Below are 27251 nucleotides of genomic sequence, written 5' to 3'. Positions count from 1 at the left end.
TGATACCTGCTAGTTTCACTTATAGAAGAGAATCTTTGTAATTGATGATTTAGTATACTGTAATACACTTACTAGTAACATGTTGCATTAATAATTCCCATTGGGTCTTAGACATCACGTTTGACCATTTGGATATAGCTTCACAATTGAATTGTATTAAGGAGGTTATAGATACATAAGTTCATATTTGTGTTTGGAATCAAACACTACATAATAATTTTTTATTTATTTGTTTATTATTATTATTATTTAATTTTATACTATATACTCTATTCATAACGTTCAATGTTTAATTTAGGTTACAACATAAGCTATTCCAACTACGAGGTGCTCAGAGGAATAATTTATACATGGTTTTATCTTTCTTGTTTTATATGTTGTATTTATATTTGAACGATATCTGTTCTTAATGATATTATATCCAACTTTTTTTTTGACAAATAATGTCCTACCTATATCATTATTTAAAAGTACCATATAGTGTGTTCCCAAGTTCTGTAAGGTTATATAAAACATTGTGAGTGATCATTAGGCCTATAGTTTTGATGACCTGTATCATATCATTTGATTCCAACACTAATGGCGATCAAATATGATATATCTAAAGTTTAACCTATCTTTTGATAAACCTACAGAGGAATTAGTTATATATTTAATAATAAAAATAAATATTTTCTTTATCTAAAAAAAATCATAGCAAAATGTCAATGCATTTGATATACTAAACATATTGCTAAAAATTATAGAGAAAATCAAAATTGTATAATGTAATTAGATCTATAAATATAATTATATAGGATTCATAAACCAGTAAGTTTATTGTTATTACTAGAGCTAATATCACCCTTTCCTATATGTCCCAACTCTAACATTCTTACCCATACAATAAGATGCCTAGCTACTTCTAACCAGCTAATTTAAAAACTCATTACACACTATATGACCATATCCCTTATATCATTGTTCTTTAAAAAATAAAAAACTAAGCTAATACTAAATCTCCCCAGACCAACCTTGACTAATATAAAATACCCTTTAATATTCCTAACTAACCTAGTTGTTTAGCACTCATAACTTATCTCAAGGTCATGTGCCCTCTATGTGTGTGCCTAGTCGACCTAAGGAAAAACTTGTAAGCTCATGGCCCAAGTTGGGCGCTCTCTCTATGGTGTTTGATTTGACTTGTATGAAGCTTTATGGAAGGATGTGACACATGGGAAGAAGGGCACCGACTACGGTGCAACATATTTGCATCGAGTGAACCGTTGCCCCAATTCCTGCCTGTCTTGCCCTATTGGATGTCATGCCCTCCTCTATGTATGCGCTACTACCTGACTGTACACTATTATTTCCGGACAACTGTCACGATAAGTTTTGTTTTTGTACTTACTTTTTCTTTTTAAATATATCCTATATAAAATAATTCACCAAAATGCTTTTGATTAAAAACTGTTACCATTTTTAATGAATATGTTTCTATTTTTCAATTAAAATTGTCATAAGTTATTAAAAAAAATCAAGATTATTTGTAACAAATTACAGTTTTGTAATACTTTATCAATTTACATTGAATAAATTTTTGACATAATTTTAAAATGTTAATTTTAAAAATAATAAGTTGTTTTCTAGATTCTATTGTGTTATTTTTTTTGTCATCAACAATCAGGATAGTAAGATATTTTTAAAATGTTAATTTACTATTGTTAAATGTTAATTTTAGTTTTCTAATAGATATTTTTAATATTTAACATTATAAATACAAAATCTTTTTATGATGAAAAATAAAAACTTATTATTAAATAAATTATTAATATTTTTCAAGAGTGCATTTGTTCATTTTTCTTCTTATCCTTCCTCTTTTCATTTGAATCTTAAAATACATGACAACATATTAACTTATTATATATATATTCAACAATAATACATTTAAATTTAATAATAAAAACTTTGAAAAGTATCATTTTTTTCAATAAATTTTTATTTTTTAAATTTAAATGTTACTTAAAATGTTTTTGATTTATTTTAAAATTGAATTAGATTTATAAATGTAATAATTTGTAACATTTTATATATATTCTTATTGATATACCTTTTATTATTCAATAAAATAAAAGCAATAGTTTTTTTTTGGAAATTTTATTATTATTTTATATCATATAATAAAAACATTACATTTAAATAAAAATATATTTATAATTTTTTTAAATACAAAATTATTAATAATATTCTATTATAATTATTTTATTAGTCAAATTCTACTTACTAAAGATTAAAAGTTTATTTATATAAATAAATACAAAATTTTACCTATTCAATACATAAGTCGAAGTATTAATTTATTTAAACAATATGATATTAACAACGTCAAATCATATTATAATTTCTTTAATACTTATTAACAATTTTTAAATTTTTTTTAATACTTCTTAACAAAATATAGTTTTATTTTAAATATTAAAATGAAAAAATTATTAACCTTAAATCGTTTGAGGATGTATTAGAACTTAATTAAGTTTATTATAATATAATACTAAAAAATTTAGAATATTTATTTTTAAAATTAAGTTTAAAATTTTGAATATTATTATCATATTACTTGTGTCTTTTCATGAAAAGTATTGAAAAATATTATGAGTATTTTAAATCAAATAAATATATTAGACATTATGTAATATAACCTTAAAACTAAATTAATTTTTCAATATTTTTTATTTACTTTATTTTATTTTTGTTTAAGGCTAATTTAATTAGTCGCATCATTTAAATATTAATAATACATTACTTATTTCAATCAAGTAAACATTTATGAAATAATAGTTATTTAGTTATAAATAAATTTTCATTAAATAATAATTTTAAAAAAAGTTATTTTATTATCTTAAATAAATAATAATTATTTGTATTTAAATTTTAAATTTCAAATTATCTAAAACTAAACATAATGTTTTTTTTAACATGTTCTAAATACACAAATAAACTAATATTATCTATAATAAAAACACATTAAACTAAACCTAAAATATATGAAAAGCTTTGGTTACAAAATTCAAATATTGGCGAGCTATGATTTTTAATTTGCTGTGAAGAAAATTATTTACAGTAAGAGCATTATTTTGCACGGCTAGAATTATTATTGTGTTGTGTCAGTGAAGGACATTACGGTGAGGGTAGCCCAAGGCATGTACATGGGCAGCGGCTTGGTGCAAATATGTTGCACTGTAGCCGGTGCCCTTTCTTAGGTGGTCACTCGACAGAGTTATAAATTGATAAGTAGGAGATAATTTCCACAGCAAGTCAAATTGTGATATTGCTTTCTAATGAATGGTTCATAAGGCACAACACTTGGTGAAGGTTTTGCAAATGGGGTTGCAAGCTTTGGGTTTAACCATGGAGGAAACTACGTAGTTAAGCGCGCTCAAGCTGGAGTAGTACTGGGATGGGTGACCTCCGGGGAAGTCCCGGTGCTTCACCCTTGTGAGCATCACCTAGATCCAATGAGTGTTGAGTGTTCCATTTATTCCCATGAGAGATGGATTCATGTCAAATCACTACTCATGAAACATGGGTCAATGAGTTTGACTCAAAAATCACACTGTTAAATCCTGATAGCAATATCACAGAGTTATACATTTCAATTGTCTCAATCTAAAAAGATAAGGGCTTGCAACTTGGGCACCGGCTATGGTGCAACATATTTGCATCGAGCCACTGCCCATGTACATGCCTTGGGCTGCCCTCACCGTAACGTCCTTAAAATTATGTCAAAAATTTATTCAATGTAAATTGATAAAGTATTGCAAAATTGTAATTTGTTACAAATAATCTTGATGTTTTTTAATAACTTATTACAATTTTAATTGAAAAATAGAAACATATTCATTAAAAATGGTAACAGTTTTTAATCAAAAGCATTTTGGTGAATTATTTTATATAGGATATATTTAAAAAGAAAAAGTAAGTACAAGAACAAAACTTACTGTGCCAGTTGTTCGGAAATAATAGTGTACAGTCAGGTAGTAGTGCATAGGCAACGATTACCCAGCCAGTTATTTCGACTGGCTGGGTATGCCATCCTCCATCTGCATCATCCCATCCCCATCCACAGTGCATTGTTGACTCTGCGTCCATGCGAACTTCCTGGCCGGTGCCCGTACTCGTCTCTGACATTGACAGACGGAACAGACGCGTTGAGATAGGGCAGATGGAGAATTTAATTTATGCAAGATTTGCACGCCAAGACATCAAACAAGCCATATTCATGACACACCAACTTTCACAAAAAGAAGACGCGTTAAAAAAGAGAAGAGGGAAGGTAATCAACGGTCCAAAAATCTTACTTCGTAATGCATGCTTGCTATTACTGCGAACCATCTTGCTTCTGTAATCACCAGCTGCCTCCTGTTACTGCCAACCATTTGCCTCCCCACTCTTCAGCAGACGAAAGGTATGTGCCCAACATGTTTTTCTTTTATTTTCATATCCTTCGTTGGTATAGTTTTGCTTTGATTTTTACCCTTGTACAGATTCATTTCATTAATGTTGTGCCTGTTTGGGGAAACAATTAGTTAAAAGGAAGTTGCAATAGTATATTTTTGATCTTATTTGTGTATCCGCATATATCATACTCAAGTTTCTACATATATCCATGTCGATCCTTAGATCATCAGAATATTTGGCATGCGAACTAGAGCATATCGAAGAAGCAAACCCTTCCTTGCAACTATAGAACAATTTTCAACGTTTGTTGCTTTGTATTTTGCTTGCCACATCTCCTGCTCGTTGCAGTTTTGATTTTGAATATGATTCTTAACGAAGGGTTTAAGAAGAAGATTGTGGTGGAAACAATTGCCTCCTCGGAGATTAATGGCTATAAATATAGGAATTAAAAATACAAGTATATTAGTAAAGAAAAGACACAAGTATAATTAAATGTTTGATTAAACGCTTAGAATATATTTGATTAATAACTTGTATGCTTAGTTTTTAAGTTTTTATGTTAAAATTTGACTTTGTTTTGTTTTTACCTTCATTTATAACTTTTACAATTATATTTGATTAATGAAATTTAATATTAAAAAAAATAATTTAGATTTATAAAGAAGATTTTAATTTTTTCAATTATTTTATTCTACTTATCTTATGTTTTTAATTTTATATTTTCTTAATTTTTATTATTTTATTTATTTGTTTATATTAAACAATACATTTAAGTTTTTAAAAATTAATATATTTCTAATAAAATATTTAGTTACATTAGAATACTTAAAACAAATAAAATGTCAAACTTTAATATAGTAATACAAGTTAACATAAATATATATATTTAAATTTATTAAACATTCTATGATGAATTTAAAATCTAAATTTAATTTTAATAATATTTATAGACTAGATATTTAAAAATCTATATATTTTACAATGTTATCTATGATGAATTTAAAATCTAAATTTATATTTAATAATATTTACAGACTATATATTTAAAAATCCATTCATGGTTTTTCTCACACTTAAATTTGAATTTGTTTGAAAAGCCCACGAAATTTTATAAAAGAAACTAAGGAATAGATATAAAAGTCAAATACACTAGTTATTTATTTCATTTAATAATTATATAAAAAAATCAAATCATACACTTTTCAACTTCATCTTACACCATTTTAATATCCATTCCTAGTTATTGAACATTTATAGATCATTGCTTCCTTCATTTTATAGAATCAAATTATTTTTATAAAAAGTAAAACTATAATATAATTTTCAACTTTTTTTTAACACTTTTTTATTCATTTTAATCAAATATAATTTGTAAAATTGTCATACTAAAACTATGTAAAATATTTTCATTGTAAAAAAATAAAAAACACAAAATATATAATATATAATTCAACTTCATTTTATACCCTTTTAATCATTTCAATCAAATCTAATTTGTGAAATTTTCATGCCAAAAATATATAACCACTTTAATTCATCAACTATTTTATTTTTCAACTCCAATCTATTTTTATTGTTAGTTCAATAAAATATATTTCCAATCATGTATAATTGTTTTTTCCTAGTCAAATAATATAAAAGTCCTTAAATTCTTTTTTTTAAAATCTTTTTTTCTCTTGCATCTATTTTTCCGAACAAATATATAAAACCAATGCATCATATGTGTAACTAATAACTCTACCATTCTTGGGTGGTGAGAAACTCAAGGTATAATATGTTCCCCTTTTCCTCATCTCTCATAATCATAGAACTCTTATCAAGGCATTCTTAAACAAGATCCCTATACCAGAAAGACAAATTTGAAAATGAATAAAAGCATTTTAATCACATTAACAATAGAAAAAATTAATAAGAAAACCAAGGCTACTAATCAAGAGTTGCTAAGTATATGAAAAATCAATATTTGCCTAAATTAGCATTGTGACTGTGAGTGAATGAAATGTAAGCCTGAGTGAGTTCAAAGCTAACTGGTGAGCTTGACAACAACTTCTAATAGTCAAACTAGGAATTTCATGACAATTAACCTCATTTAGGTAGCTTTTAATTTATCTATCTTTTAAGAAGAAATGTTAAAGGGTGTTGATCGTTATTGGACAGGGCTAAATTGACAAGTAAACAATAGTTTAGGAATGTATTCTTGTATGCAGTTTATTGTACAATTATGTTATAAATCAGCTTGAGTCAATATTTATTTTATAATTTATTTCATAATTTATTTCAAGCTTGAATCAATATTTACATCACCATTTCCTTTCATGAAATTAAGTTATTCGAATTATTTAATTAATCCTTATTATTTTACATCAATTTCTTTGATTAAATTAGAGTTAATGTATTTAATTAATTTTAAATAAATGGTTGGATCATCTTGATTTTTTAATTATTTAATTAAAGGAATTTGCTCCCTTTTGATTAAATAAAACCCCTCCTCAGTTAATGTTATGTGCAACAATTATTATTTTAAAAGAAATAATTGAATAAATGTCACACACTTTATTTTATAAGAAAAAGGATTATTTTATATTTAAATTAAATAAAAACACCCCTCATCTTATAATTTTTATAGAGTTTTACACTCTACATCTCTTAATTAAATGTTAATTGCACATTCTCTTATGTGGGTCACACCTTTTCATTTAATTTTCATTTTCCCTCTACTCTGGGAATACCTCTTGGCTTTGGTATATTATTGCATATCTTGTGTTTGCTTGTTGCTTTGTTCATTGCGAGCGAGTGATCCAGCATAAATTAAAGGTACAACAGAGAAAAATGCGTTGCAAGGATTACTAGGTATTTTGTTGGATCTCTATAACACTTGGATTTGGAACTAAAATGAACATCTCATGTGTTTGGCTTGAGTGCTTTTACATGCTTTCATAGATTCACACTTGATTTGGTGCTCTAAAATTGGATCTAGATTTGTTTTCATGCATATATGTTTCACATAGTAATTAGGCTCTGTGAACACTATTTGAGAGATCTTGAGAGATTGAGCTTCATTGGCTTGCTTTACATGTGAAGCTCCTCTTGACGATGGATCCCCTTGTAGGTAGGGAAGGATATTTGTCATTGTTTCACTATTCTGCTTCGGTTTGTCCTCAACATCCACTAGTACTTTCTCTTTTGAGATTGGTGGTGTTTGTTGTTGGATTTTCCAAAAAGTTGGTGAGGTGATTTCAAATTAGTGTGTCAAAGAATCTTGTTTGCTATGTTTGGGTAAGGTGAAGAGGCTAGAGGAGTATGCTTTGTTCCCTTTTGGGCACATCAGAAACTTGGAACCCTTAAATCCAAACCAAGTCCTCATGTGGTACAACTTTGTGAGTCTTCCTTGATTAGAGAGGGTTAAACCATAGTGGACATTCCCTTTATTGGGTCAACCATGTGTATGGTACCTCAAGCGGTAATAGCCATTTTTGATGTGGTAGTAGCAACCACTATATAAATGTCCTTGTGGGGGAAATCCCCACAGGTGTAGTCTTTTGTTGGGTTGTCGAATTTCCTTAGTATCTCCGATTGATTAAATTCTCGAAATATGTCAAAACCCTGGTACGCCAGGATTGGATTTCACCCACTCTAGATTGCAAAAGCTACAGAGTTGACCATTACTAAGAACCTTAGTGCTGCCAAATTTTCTTTTCCAAGACTATGTGCGTGATTGAAAAATATTTTGAGAACATACACAATAGTGGTTCTAAGGATTAAATTCATACTACGACATTATTTTTGTTCATGTGCAAGGTTGCTTTGTCCCTTGCCCATTGCTTGTTGACGTTTGCTTGAAATCCTTGATTGTTGTTCTATGTGCTTAATTATTGTTTATAAATTTGAAATTGATCTTAGTTAGTTAAAAAAGGACAACTCATCATTCATCATTTGGATATACCTTAAAAACTATATTTTTTAAAGTATTCCATAACATGTCTCAGATTATTTTTCTAAATTTTTCAATATAGTTTCCAATGTATTTAACAAAAAAGTGCTTGAGAAATAATGGGTTGGCAATTAGTATCAAATCTCCATATTGAAAGAATCTATTGATTGTGAATATTTGGTGTATCATCATTTCTCACAAGTTTATATCATGTCTTCTTGGTACTATCATAGGACAACATAGGTCTTTGTTCTTCTTTCCACAAATATTTGTATCTTTATGCTAGCTTGTTACCCTTTTGAAAAATGAGTTGTAATAAGAGAGAACGTTTCATATATCCATAGAAGAAAGTGTAGTCCCCAGTGCTATGGAATCCTAGACGTGGGCATAATGAATGAGCCCTCTAGAAATCTTTAGCCCCATAGCATACCAATGACAAACACACACAAAAATGTCCTTGTGTCCCATTTTACAAGTTCTAAACCACATCATCTCATAGAGAACGTGACATCTTGTGTACCTAAACCCATGAACTCATTTCCAAACCAATTAATTTACATGAATCCTATTCCAATGAGGTGCCCCAATTAGCCAACCAATCTACAATAGCATTAGCCTCCCTAAATCAATGAGTAATCTTAAATTCCTTGAATCTAGGGAGAAGTTTCCACATTTCACCCAAGACATATTGAAACTCCCAACTGATGATCTTTCTAGATATTAAACCTTCAATAAAAATCTTGTTTATATTTGAACTCCCTCCAACTCTACTGAAGCATCTACTAAATTATTTGAACCATCTTGAATTCTAATAGTTAAATCTTAAAAAAATTGCCCCTATTGTCTCTTAGAACTTTCCCAATCTCTAACCTCTTTGGGTACCCTTTGGAGGTCCCATAAAATTTTCCTTTAGTAAAGGATCCATTAGGCCTTTCCCATCTAAATTTCCTTCTATTTTCTCATTTAGCCATGTTATCAACTAGTACCCCTCCAGTGGGATATTTTCTCTCTTCCTTCTATTCAAAACATAAGCAAGGAAAAGGGAGACGAGAGAGAATTGGACCACATAAAAAATGCATTAAGTGATTTAGAAATTAAGGCTTTAATACTATCCCAAACCTTATTCACTAACACTAATTCCTCCCTAAATATCATCTTATTCCTTTCCGACCAGTTAGCCCTTACCACAATCGAATGAGAAATGCTCCATATCTCAAAAATGATAGAGCCCTTATTCAAAATTTCTCATCCCACCAAATGTTGAGAGAGAGAGATAGAGAATGCAAGGAAGAGGAATATAGCATCCAAACTTATTCAAAACCATTTCCAATATGATTGAGATAATTCATAATTCAGTAACAAGTGATTTACATCTTCCATTGCATTTCCACAAAGAACATAATTAAAGATGTTATCTATACCAAGCCTCTCCAACCTATCACTCGTAAGGATTCTAAGTTGAAGAGACCTCAATAAGAAGGCCCCCGCTTTTGGAAATATTAAGACAACACTTAACTTCCCCATTATCTCTTTGACCCAACACTTGAATTGATCTATAACCCTCCTTCAGTGGGTGCTTTCAAGATGAAGTAACTTGTCAAATTAGTCTCTCCTATCAAAATTAATAAAAATCATTCACTTTTGCAATATGTTGAGGAGATATGAGATATCAACCTTTGATATAGGCTCACTAGATAGGTCCTTCCATGATGAAATTGGGATATAATCCTCTATTTGTATGGATACATAATCTTCCACCTTAACACTCTATGTTTGCACAAAATTCTAATATCCCTTTAAAGATACAAGAATCTAGAGAGAAAGGTTCCATGAACATAGAGTTATGTTTGTTAGAGACCAACATAGAAACACGATCTAGCACCTTATCATTATCTTAGGATGAAAAATCTTGAACATTCAATAGAGTGGATATTTTTACGAACACTTGGTTCATCTAAATGTAGAGATGAATTTTGGTTATTAGAAAAATAATATCATTTCTTAGAAACACATTAAATACCATAATGTAAGTAACTCCTAGCTTCATTATCCTTATTCTTGAAAATTGTAGGGTTTTGGGAAATAGAGATAATACATTTTGAAGTTATTCAAGAATAATTTGCAACAAGGCAAAACGAGTAGAATATGTGTAAATCACCATAATATAAAGATAATTTTTATTATTAACCACACAAATTTAATATGATTATTAACCATTTTAACTTTGTGTCGTAGGGCAATATGAATCATGTGTCCTAGGCTTTCACTAACATGCATCTCATTACTAGATCACAAGATTAGAAAAATATAGAATAAAATATCTAATATCAACTTCTAATATAATTTTGCAAAATCATTTCATTGATGGTATAGTGAAATTATTTCATATCAAGGATATAATTGTATTTATTGTGATTTCAATATACTAATTGTTTTATTGAAGATATATGTAATAATCCCTATTAGTTTTTTTAAACATGTTTCAACAAGTTAAGGATCACTAACCATATTAATATTCCTTAGAATGGATACAAAGTTTATATGGCAATCACTCATCAAACTACCTGTGCAAGATGTCCCCAATGAAGGAAGTGATTTTTCAAGTGCACAATTAGAGTGGACACCTATTGGACATCATAATGCAGTTATGGATTTATGTGCTGCTATCCCTCTTGAGAGACTCTCACACTTTGTCAAGGGAGAAGGTCTATTGGATGGTACAGAAACAACATTCGTACGAAAAGAACATCATGAGAAGAACTTGACAAACCCTACTAACCAAGCTACCAAAATGTATTCAAGGTTTGATTAGATTTAGTATAATAATTAGGCATGCAATATTCTAATTTTATAAAATTTATTGATTATAAATTGGTATAAATATATTTGTACATGTATATACAGATATCATTGTGAATTTGGACCTCATGATAATAGAAGAAAACCCGAAACAGATATGCAAAGGTTACCAAGGTTTGCAAAGAAAAGGGGTTGTAAAACACACTTTTGTGTTAGAGTTATGTATGGAAGACCAAATGTTGCCATCATTACTTATAATGAGTTTAGTCATCAAGATGCTAGTGGTGAATTTTGTCATGGAAAGGATGACCCTTCTGGTGACCCAAGGAGTATGGTTGCACCGAGATTGTCAAATGAATATAAATCTTATATTGAGTCATTATTATTGATGGGTGTGGGGTTTTCCACAATATGTGAGCAACATTATTTGGATCCTAGTCTTACGAAGTTAATGAATAAGAGGGACACATTTTTGCTAAGAAAAGACGTAATGAATGCATGTAAAAGGGTGCGTTCCCTTCGATCACAAAAAAATGAAAATGATGCCACAAGTGTAAGTTTATGGCACATGGAGGAGAAAGACAACTTCTTCTACTACAAAACACCTAATAGTGGAGAAGACATTCCATTTATCATAGGTATTCAAACACCATGGATGCGAGAGATGATGGTGAGACATTCACATAACTCTATTATAGCAATGGATTCCACTTTTTCAACAAATAAATATGCTGTGAGTATACCAATGTCAACTATATAATATATTTTAGTTTAGTTCATCTAAAATTTATCTAAAATCTTAATTTATTGATTTCTTCATGTGCAGTATGAGTTATATTCATTACTTCTATTTGATGAACAAGAGGCCGACGTGCCTGTTGCATGGGCCATATCGTCAAGAAATAAAGTTGATGATATACATGGGTGGCTAGCAGAAGTTTACAAAAGAGGCAAGCAATATAAAGAAGATTGGCAAGTCAATGCATTCATGATCGATGATGCTAGCGCCGAGATTGAAGCAATTAGGTTTGATAATCCTCCAATTATATTTGATATATAGGTTTTAAAACTATACATTTCATTATTTAAACATATAATTTTAGTTGAATAACTGATTGTGTTTGAATGCTACTTATTAATACTTGTAATGTAACTTGTAGATTGTCCTTCAATTGTCGAGTACTTTTATGTATCTGGCATGTACGCAGGGCATGGCTAAAGAATGTCTACAAGTGAGTCATTTCTTCTTAAAATTCATGTAAAGTTATTTTGTTAACAACATAGCTTGATATTATATTTTTTATTGTAGGTTTGTAAGAAATAAGGATGTTGGAACAAATATTTTCACTAGACTAGGTGAGATAATGTATGCCATAAGTGATGATGGAGATGTCACTACTCATCTTATAAAACAATTTATGGAGGAATTCAAAGAACAAAAAGAGTTTATTGATTACTTCCGAAAGACTTGGTGTCATGATGAGAGATGCATTGGTAAGATCATACACATTATTCATTACATTATTTTATTTTTATTTTTATTGCTTGGTTCTTTTATTATATATATGCTAAGACATTATCATACTTTTTTTCATAGAAATGTGGGCAAAAAACTTTAGAGGTTTCTCTCACGCAAATCAAGAGACTAATGCTTCCATAGAGTCATACCACATGCATATCAAGAGTCACTACTTGACCGACTGTTCTAGAAAATGCACAAGGAGAATGGATTGGCTCATTCATGTTCTTCTTCATAGGGTAGAGCCATACTATAAAAATAAGAGATACTTGCAGTTATCTGAGTTTCTAACCAACTTCAAAAAGGAGAGTACTACCTAACTTCTTTAGAGAGATAAAAAAGAATAGCAGATACAGATTGCTACCTATATGACCTTCCTGATACATTTAAAGTTAGAAGTCAAACCATTTCAACCAAATGGTATCTTGTAAGAAAATTTGGACCAAATTTGCAAGTGTGTGATTTTGAGTGGGCAAAAAGAGGTAACACATGCAAACATGTGCTAAAGATTTTAGGTCTACTAAAGAGAACCCATATAAATCAGCAAGGTCAAGTGGTTGGTAAGTATCATTTGAGAGATAATTTTAATAATTTATTTTATACAATCAATTATTATATTGTTAAGACCTACTTAAACTGATCTTAAATACAAATGATGTTACTGCATTGGCTGAGGATTACGACAAAGTTGGAGGGAATTTTGGTCATAAAAACTATAACATTGGTAATAAGAATGTGCAAAAAGAGGGGTAAAAATTTATTAAGACAGAAAGGAATACAACAAGGAGAGCTCAACAAGGAGCTCGATCCTGAGCAACAAGATCATCAAATTCTTGCACCATCTCAAAGGATAGTTGCCTCCTATCCCTAATATTCCAACCCGGATCATGACTAGATGCCCATTTGGCTAAACAATCAGCAGTTCTATTCCATTCACGAGGAATATACGTGAACCTAATGAACTGAAAAGAGGAAGAGAAGAAAAGAATCTGCTTAACAACAGTGGCCAGCTGCCAACTCACATCCTCAAGCTTTTGCGAAGAAAGCATGTTCACCACCACCTGGGAATTAGACTCATAGATAATCTTACTCCATCCCCACAAGCAACACTATTCCACAGCATATAAAATAGCCTGAGCTTCCATGAGATATTAAATAAGAATGTGTGTTTACAAGTAGATATTAAATTATTTTATGGATCAAAAAGTTAAGTGATTTTTCCCCAATTGCAGATGATTCTATACCTTCAGAAGATCAAGATGTACTTGGAGTCAACATTGGTGAAGATGAGAGAACTGGTAAGTTTTAATACCAAATTTTTTCTTAAGAAATATATAGTCTTTTAAAAAAGTATTTTGACTTTACAATTTTATTTTTTTACTACAGAGTGTGTGAGATCATTTGATACTTCTCATGATGAACTTCAAAATTACATTGATTATGTAAATTCATTTATCCAAAATTTTTCAACTAGAGAAGAATATGAAAAACAAATATTCATTCAACATGCTGGGAGATTTAGAAATGAGATACATGCATCTCTTGCTTCAAGTTCCAATTTTGAATCAATTCCTGGCTTAGAGAACATGCCTATGAAGCGAAAGGCACCATGGTTTAGTCCAAGTAAAATTCATAAGCATCGATCTTTTCATAAAAAAATAAAACCTATGACTCAAAACTTAAGTGAAAGAGTTGACGAGCATGGAAATTTTCAATTCCTCTCTATACGCTCTAAAAAGAAAAAGGGAAAAAAAGTCATTAATCGTTCAGGCATAGCAATACAAGGAGAAAGAGTTATTCTGTCACAACAAGGTGAGTACATTTATTTAAAAGTACTTTATTATTTTCAACATATAGCTCAATACTTGTTATTTTTATTTCATATGTTGAACATGTGTCAATATAGGTTTGGTTGATCAAGGAGAATCTCCACGACGTCGATTGCCTTTCTCTACTGATTTGAACCAAACAATAACAGATGACACACAAGTACTAGATGGTAATTTACTCACTATTAACTATTTTTATTAAAATTAATTATTTAGTTCACATTTCTAATTGCATTTAATGCTTTATCAAATAACCAAGATGTAGTTTGTGGAGATCAACCATCAACGCCAAAGGTTATTCATCCTCAAACATTTCAACAAACTTGTGGAGGTAATGGAATTTTGATTTTTCTTATGGTTACATAATGTGATATAGATTATGAGAACAATATTCTGATTTAGAATTTAGTTATGATAGAAAAAATAAAAATTTGAAATTATATTTGATTTTTTAGTTTATAATTTAGTTTTATCTAAATGGATGTGTTAAATGTGCATTGTTGTATTAGATGATCAACAAACTGACCAACAATATGGGTTGCCCTTTTCTATTGATCTTAACCAAAACACAACAAGTGGAGATGGTAAGGAAATTATGAAATGATATTCAATTTTCTAAGACCTTTTTCTTAAATGAATTTTATAACTAACTCATTCATTTTGTAGGTGTTGATGATATCTATATGGAGGATTATGACCAATAAATTTTGAGACAATCATTAAAGTCTATAAAACTTTATATAAATGTATTCATGATTATATTTCTACGGGCACTTTATATGGCTATTTTATAAAGCCTCATTAGTGTTCCAATATGTGGTTAGAGTTTGAATATCTAGAAGATATAAGGGAAGCCTTTTGGGTTTCTTAACAATTCTAGTTTAGGGATTACACTTTACAAATCTTGAATATTATGAGTAACGAATGAGGGTTTTCTTTTTTGTTCTTTCCCTCACGAGCTCTTTTTGAACCAGTTTATTTATTATAATATATGGTGATATTCTACTCTTGTTAAGAAAAAATAATAACACTCATTGAAATTAGACCACTCGTATGCACATGGAAATTCTACCTCTTATTTTTTATAACCAGTCAATTACTTTTAATAAGTCACATTGTTCTCTCTCTCTCTCTCTCTCTCACACACACACACACACACACACACACACACACACACACACACAATTAATTAATTAATCTTGAGATAATTATTATAGTTTATCAAACTTTATATAAATGAATTATGATTATATTTGTATTGGCACTTTATAATCATAATAATAAATGAATAGAAGCTACGAATAAGATTGGATTGATGAAGCCTTACATTTTATATACCATTTGAATTAAAATTATTTGTTAATGGTTTTGTTGTTTAAATTATAAAGATTTTTTTAAAATTAATATATTTTTTCTCAAAAGCAATAGGTCAAAGCTAAGATTTATTATTATTTATCATACAAGACCTCTCAAATAAGAGGCTCACAATTTACCATTTTATTGTAGGCTCTTGCCTTCAATTAATATTTTAATAATATATTAACCAAATTTATTTTTAATTAAAATAAAATTGATTAATATTTAATGATATATCTATTAATTTAATTTTTTAAATTTATTTTGAATAAATGGCATATCTAAATTAATTATAAAGAGGATAAATAATTTAGAAATAGATTTTAGTCAAGAGCCTATAACACAACATAGCATTAGCCTCTCATGTGGGAGGACTTGGCTTTGAATCTACTCGAGCTTAACACATAATAATAATTAGTTTCAATAAATTATAATAATTAATCTAGGTTTTGGCTAATTAACTATAAAAAAAAATGTTCAAATAGATTTTAACAATGATATAATATATTAGTTTTAGTCATAATTATTTTCTTTGACAAATAATAATCATAATTATTTTTCCATATTTAAACAATATATTACAATCTTAAAATTTATGATTGTTATATATTTTTCAATACATTAAGAAACTAATATAATATTGATTATACATAAATATAATATAATACTCTAATTTATAGTATTAAGATATCATTTATTATAAAATATTAATTTAAATTATTCAAGAGTTTCCATTTTGTAGAGAATTTTTAAAATGAATTTTCAAAAAAAAAATCGACTTAGATTTTAGAATTTTTTTAATAAGATTGTTTAACTATTTTCTAATATGAATTTAATGTGTACACTTGACTATTTTGACAGACATACATACATATGACAAGAATGTGTTGAATATTTTTTAATATGAATACAAAATTTTTATTAATTTTTTTAAAAAATTTACATTTTCTTAACATTTAAAATAAACTTTGGCATTTAGATGACTAGCAAAAAAAACATTACTCTCACTCCCTTGGGTAAAGTTGAAATTGAAATTAATAATAAAATAATAGATTTAGTAAATATTGCACAGATCTTTTTTAGTGAAAAGAAACACGGAAAAGGTTTTAAAAAGTAGTGTGGTACTTCCAAAGGAAAAAACATTGCAAACACTTAGGCCATTCACGATTTATATGATTGGGGACAAGGATTAAAAAATAAGTAATCTTATTCAGATTGATAAGTAATCTTATTCATTTAGGCCATCCCGCTTAAGTGATCATATTCAGATTGATAAGATGTCTTGGCGTGCAAATCTTGCATAAATTAAATTCTCCATCTTCCCTATCTCAATGCGTCTGTTCCGTCTATCAATGTTAGAGATGAGTACGGGCGTCGGCCAAGAAGATTGCATGGACGCAAAGTCAACGATGCACTGCGGATGGGGATGGGATGATGCGGATGGAGGATGGCATACCTAGCCAGTCGAAATAACTGGCTGGGTAGCCGTTGCCGTAGCGCATACATAGAGGAGGGCACGACATCTAACAGGGCAGGACGGGCAGGAATTGGGGCAGCAGCTCATTGCAAATATGTTGCACCATAGCCAGTGCCAGGAAGAAGGGGGGTTCAAATTCCAAAGTCATCCTTTTAAATTGTTGTTTTGTTTCAACCAAAATTTATACTTATGCCCTTCCCTATAGACGTTACTCCATCAAATAGAATGTGCTTGGAAACTTGAACCCACCTTTTAAAAAGAAATAAGCTAAGTCTAATATTTCCTCATAACACAAAGTGTCCTTTCCACTCTAGGTGCAAATTTCAAGACCTTTTTCAACTATTGTTTTTTGGTCTGATGCAACTCACCCCAATTTCATTTAGCGCCCAAGTTGAGAGTGGTATGCTTAGAAGATGATAGGCGTGGCCATCTAGGTGATGTGTTATTATTATTTTTCAAACCTTATCCTTTCACCCACATAGGTCTGCATTCCTATGGGGAATATCTACTAGGTTTCAAGGGTAACAAATTTAAAAAAATTAGTGAAGTATCTCGTGAATGCTAAGGGTTTTATAAGAAGAATATATATATATATACTACACCCTTGCTTATTGGTTGACTTAGTATTAGGATTTGTTTGTTTGTTCTTTTATTATTATTATTATCTTTTTTTTTAAATGAGATTTTTATAAGGAGAGGTCCAAGAAATCTCCTAGGAATAAAATATTGACCTATATTAGGAAGAGATTTATTTGACTCCCCATACAAAATCCAGAGAGCCAAATAGGTATTTATAGGCTTATTTTCTCTTGGTGATTGATGAATGTGGTTAGGTTGATTTTTCTCCTTGCTTAACTATGAGGTTTTGACTATTGTTTTGATTGAAATTTGATGTTACCCCCATTAGCTAATGTAATTTCTTAGTTAAATGGATCCATTAGAAATCCCTTGAACCATTTCTCAATTACAAGGAAAGAATAAAGACATGAACATGTATGGAGCCAATAAAATTACTCTTTTCTAAGAACAATGAAATTGAATGCCATTTAATGCTAATCTAATTCTTAATGGAATTTAATCTATATTGGACCTTTTTGAATAAAATAAATCTCTCGTATTGCCTCATGGTTTAATTGAACATGAGTAGAAAAAGATCAATGAACTATCCTTTGATGTGAGTTGATTTTCATCTAAGACTATTTAATGCATTAATCCGTTCATTCCACAATGTGATTGAACTTACAAAGAAATCAACTATAATCTTCCTTAAAATTAGTCTCTCTTGCATGAATACTACATTTCTTTCTTCTTATACAAAATGAAGATACTATATCCACAATACTAGCTACATGCATGTCATAGTCCATATGCTACATCTCCACATTTCCTTTACATTTCAAAAACATTATAAGGAGGATTGGACCTTCATAACACATAACAATATAACATAACAAAAGATGAACTCATCACAACCCTTGGTTCTTTGATAATGTCAAGGGAAGACCCCAACTTCTCCAAGATGTTCATTTCCACAACTTGCACATAATCCACAAACTAGGAACCATGGAGGCTCACCTCCCATCCTAGGATTCTATGAAGCCACCCACCGAGTAGGGGAAACAAGATCCAAATGGTTACACACATAAATCTCTTTCCATTGCATGAGCACAACACATAACACAAAACAAATCCCTCCCATGGCTTGCACATTGATTCACCATTAGAATCATTTCACATTGGGTGAAGGTGGGCTCCTCAAAGAGGAGATGCCATAACCAACATAATTATCATATTGCAATTGCATTTGCCTCTCAAGGCCATCATAAAAATCTCCTCCTTCATACACACAAAACCCCCTTGTATCTCCCAAAACACAATAAAGGTATATGGTTTCAATGGAGCCCATACTCCATGAAAGAACAACGAACTCCTCATCATGAGGTAAATCTTCTCAACTACAATGTTGAGCCCAACTAATCCCTTCACCCAAGGCTTCTCTTCCCTCCCAAGGGTGAGTGAAGCCTTCATACCCATGATCACATTCAACATTCACATCCAACAAGAAAATCAAGAAGGTAAAACCAAGAAATCTTCAAGGACACATTGCACATTCACATTACCACAACACAATACCAAAGTCCACAACGCAAGGTTCACAAGACAATACATGCTCCATTGACAAAACCTCCATACTTGTAGGTTTATTTTGCCATACTAAAAGAAAGAAAATGAAACATGATTTGAGACATCAACCTTGGTCCAAGCTAAAGGCAATGATAGTTGTAATAGAGCTCCCTTAATCTCCCTCCAAAACCTAACTGTCTCTAAACTTAGAGAGTGGGTGAACAACCCACTAGTTTGTCCAAGACTCTCTAATAAGGCCTTCTTACTAACTATTTTAGCAAAGACACTAAGCCACTCCCTCTTACAACCTTGTCTCCTCTAATTTTTCTATATTTGACTTAGTGGGAACATGGAGGAGAACACATGTGACAAGTCCATTTTCGAATTGGTGGAAGAATGCATGGATAAAGAGGCCCTTTAGGCTGTCTAGTCACTATCATGGTCAAAATTAGGTCCCTAACATGTTATACTATCACATGGGAAGTTCATTTTCACCTAAAAGACACTTTGGGACCACATAATGACCCCTCAAAACCCTATCCTATTCCAAAATCGAATTTCCTTTGACTGTGACCCATCTTACCCCTTGTCAAGTGGGTTTACTTACTCATTAACAAGGTAATTAGTTTTAGGGTAAAATGCCACCTTGACCAAAACCCTACATGACATGTCATTGCACACAAAATTCACAAGTGCCAGGTGACACATGAAAACACATTCCACATCAACATGACATGTCCCTAATGCATCTTTATGATTCACATTTCCACATGCAAGAAAACTCACATTTACGAAGAAAAATACTTTCACAATGAGGCTTTTGAATCTTCCAAAGATTCGCCTTTGTTGAACTATGTTCACAAAGGTTTGGAACTAGTTTCCCCCAAGAATTCTCATGGTTCCTCTTCCTGCACATTAAACTCAAGTATCAGTAGTCCAAGGAGGTCATATAAAATATATATCATAAATGTACAAAATTTTGAATTTTACAAAAATTCATATCAACATATTTTAAATTAAATTTCCTTTCCTATTCATTTCAAATAAAACATTAAAATATCAAAATATGCACATCACATATAATCATAAATCATATAATCAATTTTAACATACTTAATTGTCATAATCAACTTTTATTTCTCAATCATTTTCATATAAAGTTTTTGAAAAGTTAAAATGTTAGAATCTGCATATCAACATTAATTTTCTAATCAAATGATCCAACTAACATTTTGAACCACATTCTAATCCATTTCCTATCGAATGACGAAGTGTTGGATCTATATTGCTAAATCAACCAATCATGAAGATTAGTTTTGATTGCATAATGAAATCATCATAGCTAGTATTCCTTGATTCAATTACATATAGTTTGATTACTAACACTATCTCGTTATCATTATGAGATATACATTATAAGAGTGGGTGCTAATTTATCTTTTCACAAAGGTCTCCTAAAACAACTATCCTAATAGATCATAACATACTATGAACCCATCGGCATAGTTTGCTAAGTCACAACATCTCGAGTCTTTATTCCATAGGGCCCTAGCTTATCGACCTGACAAAGTTTTGAATGTGATATTTATGGCAAATGACTACAATGTATATCAGTCTTAATAAGATCTCAGGTCCAATATTAATAAATAAGATGCCAATCATGCAGTACCTAACTCCCATAACCTACTCATCATCCTTCCATCATATGGTGTATGATGCTAGTCTATAATTCACATACCATGCATGAGAGACAAGGACATGAGATCTTACCTCCTCACGCTTCCTAGTTCTTACCATATATGTGCTATTTAGGGATAATAAAATGGTACTGGGGTAGGGGCCTTACAGACACACAATGTTTTCAAATAAAATTTTGATTACGTATGTGTAGATTTGATTTGATTTTGACATGTATTTATATCTATTACTTTTTTGAATCCATTTTAGCAACAATATTTAAGCTAGGGAACAAAAAATACACCAAATTTCAAATTACAAGTCACCTTAAGATTTATGAGTTTTTAGGAATATAAATAATTGAGTGAGATTTTATATGTAGAAGTGATATCACTTTACATTCCTAATGACAACATAAGCATACTTATCTATCCATGAATATATGATATAAATGTTGTCTATGGTGCCAAAACATATAAGGCATACATGTTGCCCAAAGCACTTGCCAAAGTTCAATTTCTGGCACCTAAATTTAGAGCTGAAGCAAACCATGTAAATCTACTTCAAATAATGCAAAGAATTTTTTTAGATAAACTAAAATATATATATTATATTATGTACCTTAAAAATTTGTAATCACTTGAAATTATGATTTTATATTCTATTTTCACTTATAAATTTATAAATATTTATTAACATCAATAAATTATTTTTAATGCATAAATATATAAACATTAACATTATAAAGTAATATTATGCTCTTCATCCTCTACTAATTTTATTAGCTGATTTTTATGTTCTATATTAAAAAATAAATAAAATGGATTTGACTTTCTAAATATTTGTGTATTTCTATAATTGATTCATCCTTCAAATAATATTGATTTATGTAATTATATTGTTAAAATGGTCAATTCTAATATTTATCTTCCACAAATTCCTATATATATATATATATATATATATATATATATATATATATATATTTTTTTTTTTTTTCTCTTTCCAAAATTAACTCTTTAAAATATCTTCAATAACTAATTAAAAAAAAAAAAAAAAAAAAAAAATTGATGCCTACTAACATCATACCAAGGCGGATTCGTGGGATGGGCACGGTGAGAGAGAGGGATGGAGCGGGCGGGAACTGCAATTCGAATCACGTTGTTTCGAATCTGGAGAAAGGCGGGAGACAGGAGAGCACGTCTGCAGGAGGGCATGCAGCAAGGCATGTAGCAAGCGCAGGGCAGGAAACAGAGGGGAAAGATGAGGATGCCTCAAAGGATGGGGACCCACGGGTTATGATGCCCCATCCAGGTGAGAAGATTCCCCCTCCCCCCCATGTGGGCAGTGGGCCGTCTGGGGCATGGGGACGCTGGTCGAATCTATTCGGGATAAAACCATTAGGTAAATCGTCTTTCCCAAAAGTTATTGACAAATCTGATAAGGAGAAAGGTATTTTTGCTCTGGAAATCTCTAGGGAAATTATTGACCACAATATCCTAAGCATGGCGAACACTCTGGTAGGAAAATTTGTAGGGCCAAGACCTAATATTGATGTAGTGAGGACATTTACCAGGAGAAAATGGGACCTTAAAGGGCATGTAGAAGTGACTGCTATGGCCAAAGGCTTCATGTCTTTCGAGTTCTCTTGCTCGGAAGATTTTTCTCATATACTATGTGCTGGGAACTGGTCTTTGGGCAGATCCAACCTAATATTGCAAAAATGGACATCCAACTTGGATTTGAACAATGATTTCCAATCTCAGGTTCCAGTTTGGTTAAGACTTCCGGAACTTCCTTTGGAATATTGGCATGAGGATGTCTTTGATGGCATAGCCAGGACCTTTGGAGAGCTCCTCTCCATTGACCCTGTCATAGCAGCTAAGAAAAGATTGAACTACGCAAGAATCTGTGTAGGAGTCATCGAAGGCTAGGACATGCCTCAAGTTTTAGAACTACAATCTCGTCTGGGAAACAGATCTCAAAAGATTGACTATGAAAGTGTGCCTTTTGCTTGTTTCCATTGTAAGAAGGCTGGCCACAAGGCTGGATCATGCCCACTTTTCAAAGGGAAGAGTACGGTGGGAAAGGCTCATCCACAAGGGGGGATAAAAGATTCTCTAGATCCCAAAAAGAATGGAGGAAAAAAGCATCGCAAGTCAAGGCAAATGGAGAGGCAGAAGGAAAAACAAATACTGCTCCTAATGCGCCCCAAGAGGAATCAGGGCCTCCTCGGGCGACTGGAAACGTAGGAGGGGGAGAAGAGAAAGGAGTGAAAGACGATTCAACACCTCTCCCCAATGTGAAGGAATCTGAGAAGAAACCTGAGGAGACAGGTGAAAATATGACTCTTCCCCCTCTGGATTCTCAGGAGGATGACTTGAAACTATCCTTTGTCCCGAACTCCATGGAAGAACTAAAGGAGGGGGAACCCATGTCCTAGGACCCTAACCCGGTGTGTTGTCCCCCCCCTTCAACAGTAAACAGAATCATAGAGAGGCTATCTGCATCGAAAATGGAAGATTTGGCGAGAATTGATGCTTGGCTGGACAAAGGACTAGAGGGAGAAGAGAATCCCTGGACAGAAGTCAGGAGTAGAAAGAAGAAGAATAGCAGGGACCCTTCTCCGGTATCTCCCCCTTCTACTAGAAGCAAGGCCAAGGATGATCTCAGCCACAAATCTAACCTAGTGGGAAGGAAAAACAAGAATGAAATCAGGAAAGAGGAAGCCAAAAGAAACATTAAGGATGGTACGCAGCGCACCATCCAGGAAGCATGTTCAATAGTTAAATCATGAAGATCTTATCTTGGAATATTCGTGGACTCAATGGAATCCACAAGCAAGAAGTTATTAGAAATATGATAAGGGACCAAAGGCCTGATGTGTTTCTAATCTAGGAAACTAAAATGAAGAAGGAAAGGATGGAAAATATTAAGTTCAACAATAGCATGAAGGGCATAGCCTCTAACTCTGAAGGAGCGTCTGGAGGACTGCTGTTACTTTTCAATGATAAGTATTTCAATATAATAGCTGAGTATGATGAAGATAACATTCTTTTCTGCAGAGTTCAACATTTGCACACCAATGATTCCTGATTTTTAGTGAATATTTACGCCCCCAATAATAAGAGAGATAGAAAAAACTTCTGGACCAAAGTTGGTAATATGGTGCAAGATTGTGACATTAAGAAAGGTATAATCATGGGAGACTTTAACACACCACTAGAAGATAAAGAGAAAAAGGGAGGTATGCCCCCGGATTGGGAAAGTAAACAGGATCTTTCTAACTTCATAAATAATCTGGCCCTTATGGACGTAGAGCTTAAGGTCGGATCCTTTACCTGGTCAAACAAGAGAAAAGGCCATGATTGCATTCAGGTTAGGCTGGATAGAGCTCTTATATCTTCAGACTGGCTTCAATCCTTCAGCTGCAGACTATCTCTGCTTCCCAGAATTGGTTCGGACCACTCTTCCATTTCTCTTTTAGTTTCCCCTCTGGTACACAGGAGATACCATCCTTTCAGGTTTGAGAAAATGTGGACCTCTCACCCTGACCTCCTGGATAATATCAAGAAATGGTGGGGGATAGAGGTGGAGGGCTCAACCATGTTCAGAGTCACCAGAAAACTTAGCAATGTGAAGAGGATGATTAAAATTTGGAACAAGTCTGATTTTGGTCATATCTTCCATGAAAAGAAAGAGTTATTTGATAATCTAACTATTATCCAAGATTGCATTCAGAAGGAAGGTTACACTGAGACCAACAGGGTTTCGGAGCTCAAGACCCTGTCTGAAATTCATAACATTATTAATAAGGAAGAAAAATTTTGGAGGCAAAGATCGAGGATCACCTGGCTAAAGGAAGGAGATCGGAACACTAAGTTTTTTCACCTAACCACCCTCAAGCACCGTGCTAGTAACAGGATCTATGGTATCAGAAAGGGGCAGGAGCTGTTAACTGAAGAATCTGCCATCTCGAAAGAAGCTGTTTCCTTTTTCTCTAGCCTTCTCTCTGAGGACCCAATGCTTTCCAATTTGGACCAGGAGGATTTGTTACACTGTATCCCTCAGCTCATTCAACCTATCCATAATAAACAGCTCTGTGCTATTCCTAATGCTTCGGAAGTTAGAGAGGCTCTCTTTTCTTTGCCTGCTGACAAGGCTCCAGGCTCAGACGGTTTTCCCACTTTTTTCTTCCAAAGGTTCTGGCCGGTGATCATGGGAGAGGTTGTTCAGGCTATCCAGGAATTCTTTGGAGCCAAATCTATTCTCAAGGAGCTAAACTCGACTTTTGTGGTTCTCATTCCTAAATCCCCTGGGGCGGACTCGTTGGACAACTTTAGAACTATTAGTCTGTGCAACTCACTCTACAAGATCATCTCTAAAGTTCTCACTTTAAGAATGCTCAAGATCTTGCCCATGATAATCTTGCAGCATCAATCGGGTTTTGTTCCAGGGAGACAAATTTTGGATTCTGTCCAGATGGTGCACGAAGTCATCCACTCTCTTGAGGCATCCAAACGGGAAGGTATGTTTCTCAAACTGGATCTTTCTAAAGCTTATGATAGGGTGGACTGGTCTCTCCTTGGGAAGGTCCTCTCGAATTTTGGCTTTGACAGTAAAGTTTGCAAAATTATCTCTCAATTGGTGTCCACCTCCTCCTTGGCTGTTCTGGTTAATGGAGTCCCTTCTAATTTTTTCAAACCTTCCAGAGGCCTCAGACAAGGAGACCCCCTTTCGCCCATTTTGTTCATCATTTTAGCTGAATGCTTAGGAAGGATTATAGACTGTAGAAAGCGTGAGGCTTGTATCAAAGGGATCCTTCCCTCCTCTAATTGCGTTCCCTTCACTCATCAGCAATTTGTTGACGATACTATCTTGGGGGGGGAAGCTTCTGTCAAAGAGGCCAGAGCCCTGAAGAAGATTCTTGATACTTACTCCAATGGGACGGGTCAGCTGATTAATTGGAACAAAAGCTCGCTCTTTTTCATCAACACCTCTGAGGTTAGACAAAGAAAAATCGCCAGGATTCTGGGTTGTGGGGTAGGCTCTTTCCCCTCTACCTATCTTGGTCTCCCTTTGGGATCCTCACCCCCGGAGTCTTTTTGGAATGGTATTTTGGATAGATTCAATAGGAAGATGGCTGGTTGGAAAGGGGTCTCTCTTAGTCAAGCGGGGAAATGCCTCTTAGTCAAATCTTCTCTTCAAAATCTGCCAATCTACGCCCTGAGCCTCTTTGGAATTCCGGGGAAAATAGCTGAAAGAATGGAGAAAATCCAGAGAGACTTCCTTTGGAATGGTAATGAAGGGAAGAAAAGATACCCTCTTGTTGCCTGGGAGAAGGTTTGCCTCCCTAAGAGGTACGGAGGTCTAGGCATTAGAAAGATCACCCACCTCAATAAGGCTCTCCTAGCTAAACAAATATGGCGGATCTTCAGTAGCACCGGTGAATGGAGGGACACCCTGGTAAAAAAGTACCTTAGAAGACCCACTCTTCTTTTCACCCTTTTTAATGAAGATATCCCAAAAGGATCGAACATTTGGAATGGGATCATGAAAGCCAGGGACCTGGCTAAGGCCAGGATATCATGGAAATTGGGAAATGGGAAGGACATCCAGTTCTGGTCGGATAGATGGCTTTCCCAAGATCCACTTATCAATAACCCTATTTTTGAGAGATGGATGCAAGCTTGTACTGATCAAATTGGGTCCAAAGTTTGTGATTATTGGAATGGCCAGGAATGGAGTGACCTATCCCTCATCTCTGAGGACTTGACTCCTATAATGCTTATGCTCAATTCCATGATTCCTATCAATTTGGGGGATGAGCTGGTCTGGAGGGATAATCCCAATGGAAGATACTCTGTTGCCTCAGGCTATAATTCCCTTTGGAGCTTAAAAGAGAAGGCCCCTTGGGCGGAGGCTTGGATTCTGGGTCTCACTCCAAAGATCAACATTTTTTACTGGTTGGCTCTTCAGAACAAAATCCTTACTCATGACAATCTCATGAAGCGAGGACATGTTATGCCCAGTAGATGTCCCTTGTGTAAGAATCAGGCTGAGATCGGAAATCACATTTTCATCTTATGTGACTATGCCAGG

At 32.5% G+C, this 27251-nt stretch overlaps 1 protein-coding gene across 1 annotated transcript; it reads left to right on the top strand.

The window, feature by feature from the left end:
• The first annotated feature begins 4126 nt into the window (after positions 1–4126).
• Positions 4127–12227, top strand: LOC149530574 (uncharacterized). Its single transcript, XM_089808214.1, has 4 exons — positions 4127–4312; positions 4392–4444; positions 11273–11900; positions 11994–12227. Exons 1-4 carry the CDS (start codon positions 4127–4129, stop codon positions 12225–12227), a joined length of 1101 nt encoding a protein of 366 aa, XP_089664340.1.
• Positions 12228–27251: the final 15024 nt, after the last annotated feature.

This window comes from Cupressus sempervirens, chromosome 11 (assembly GCF_028749045.1).
Source record: "Cupressus sempervirens isolate cs-2001-9-10 chromosome 11, ASM2874904v1, whole genome shotgun sequence".
NCBI lineage: Eukaryota > Viridiplantae > Streptophyta > Pinopsida > Cupressales > Cupressaceae > Cupressus > Cupressus sempervirens.
Note: the sequence above shows the minus strand (reverse complement) of the source record. Positions and strands in the feature narration are given on the sequence as shown.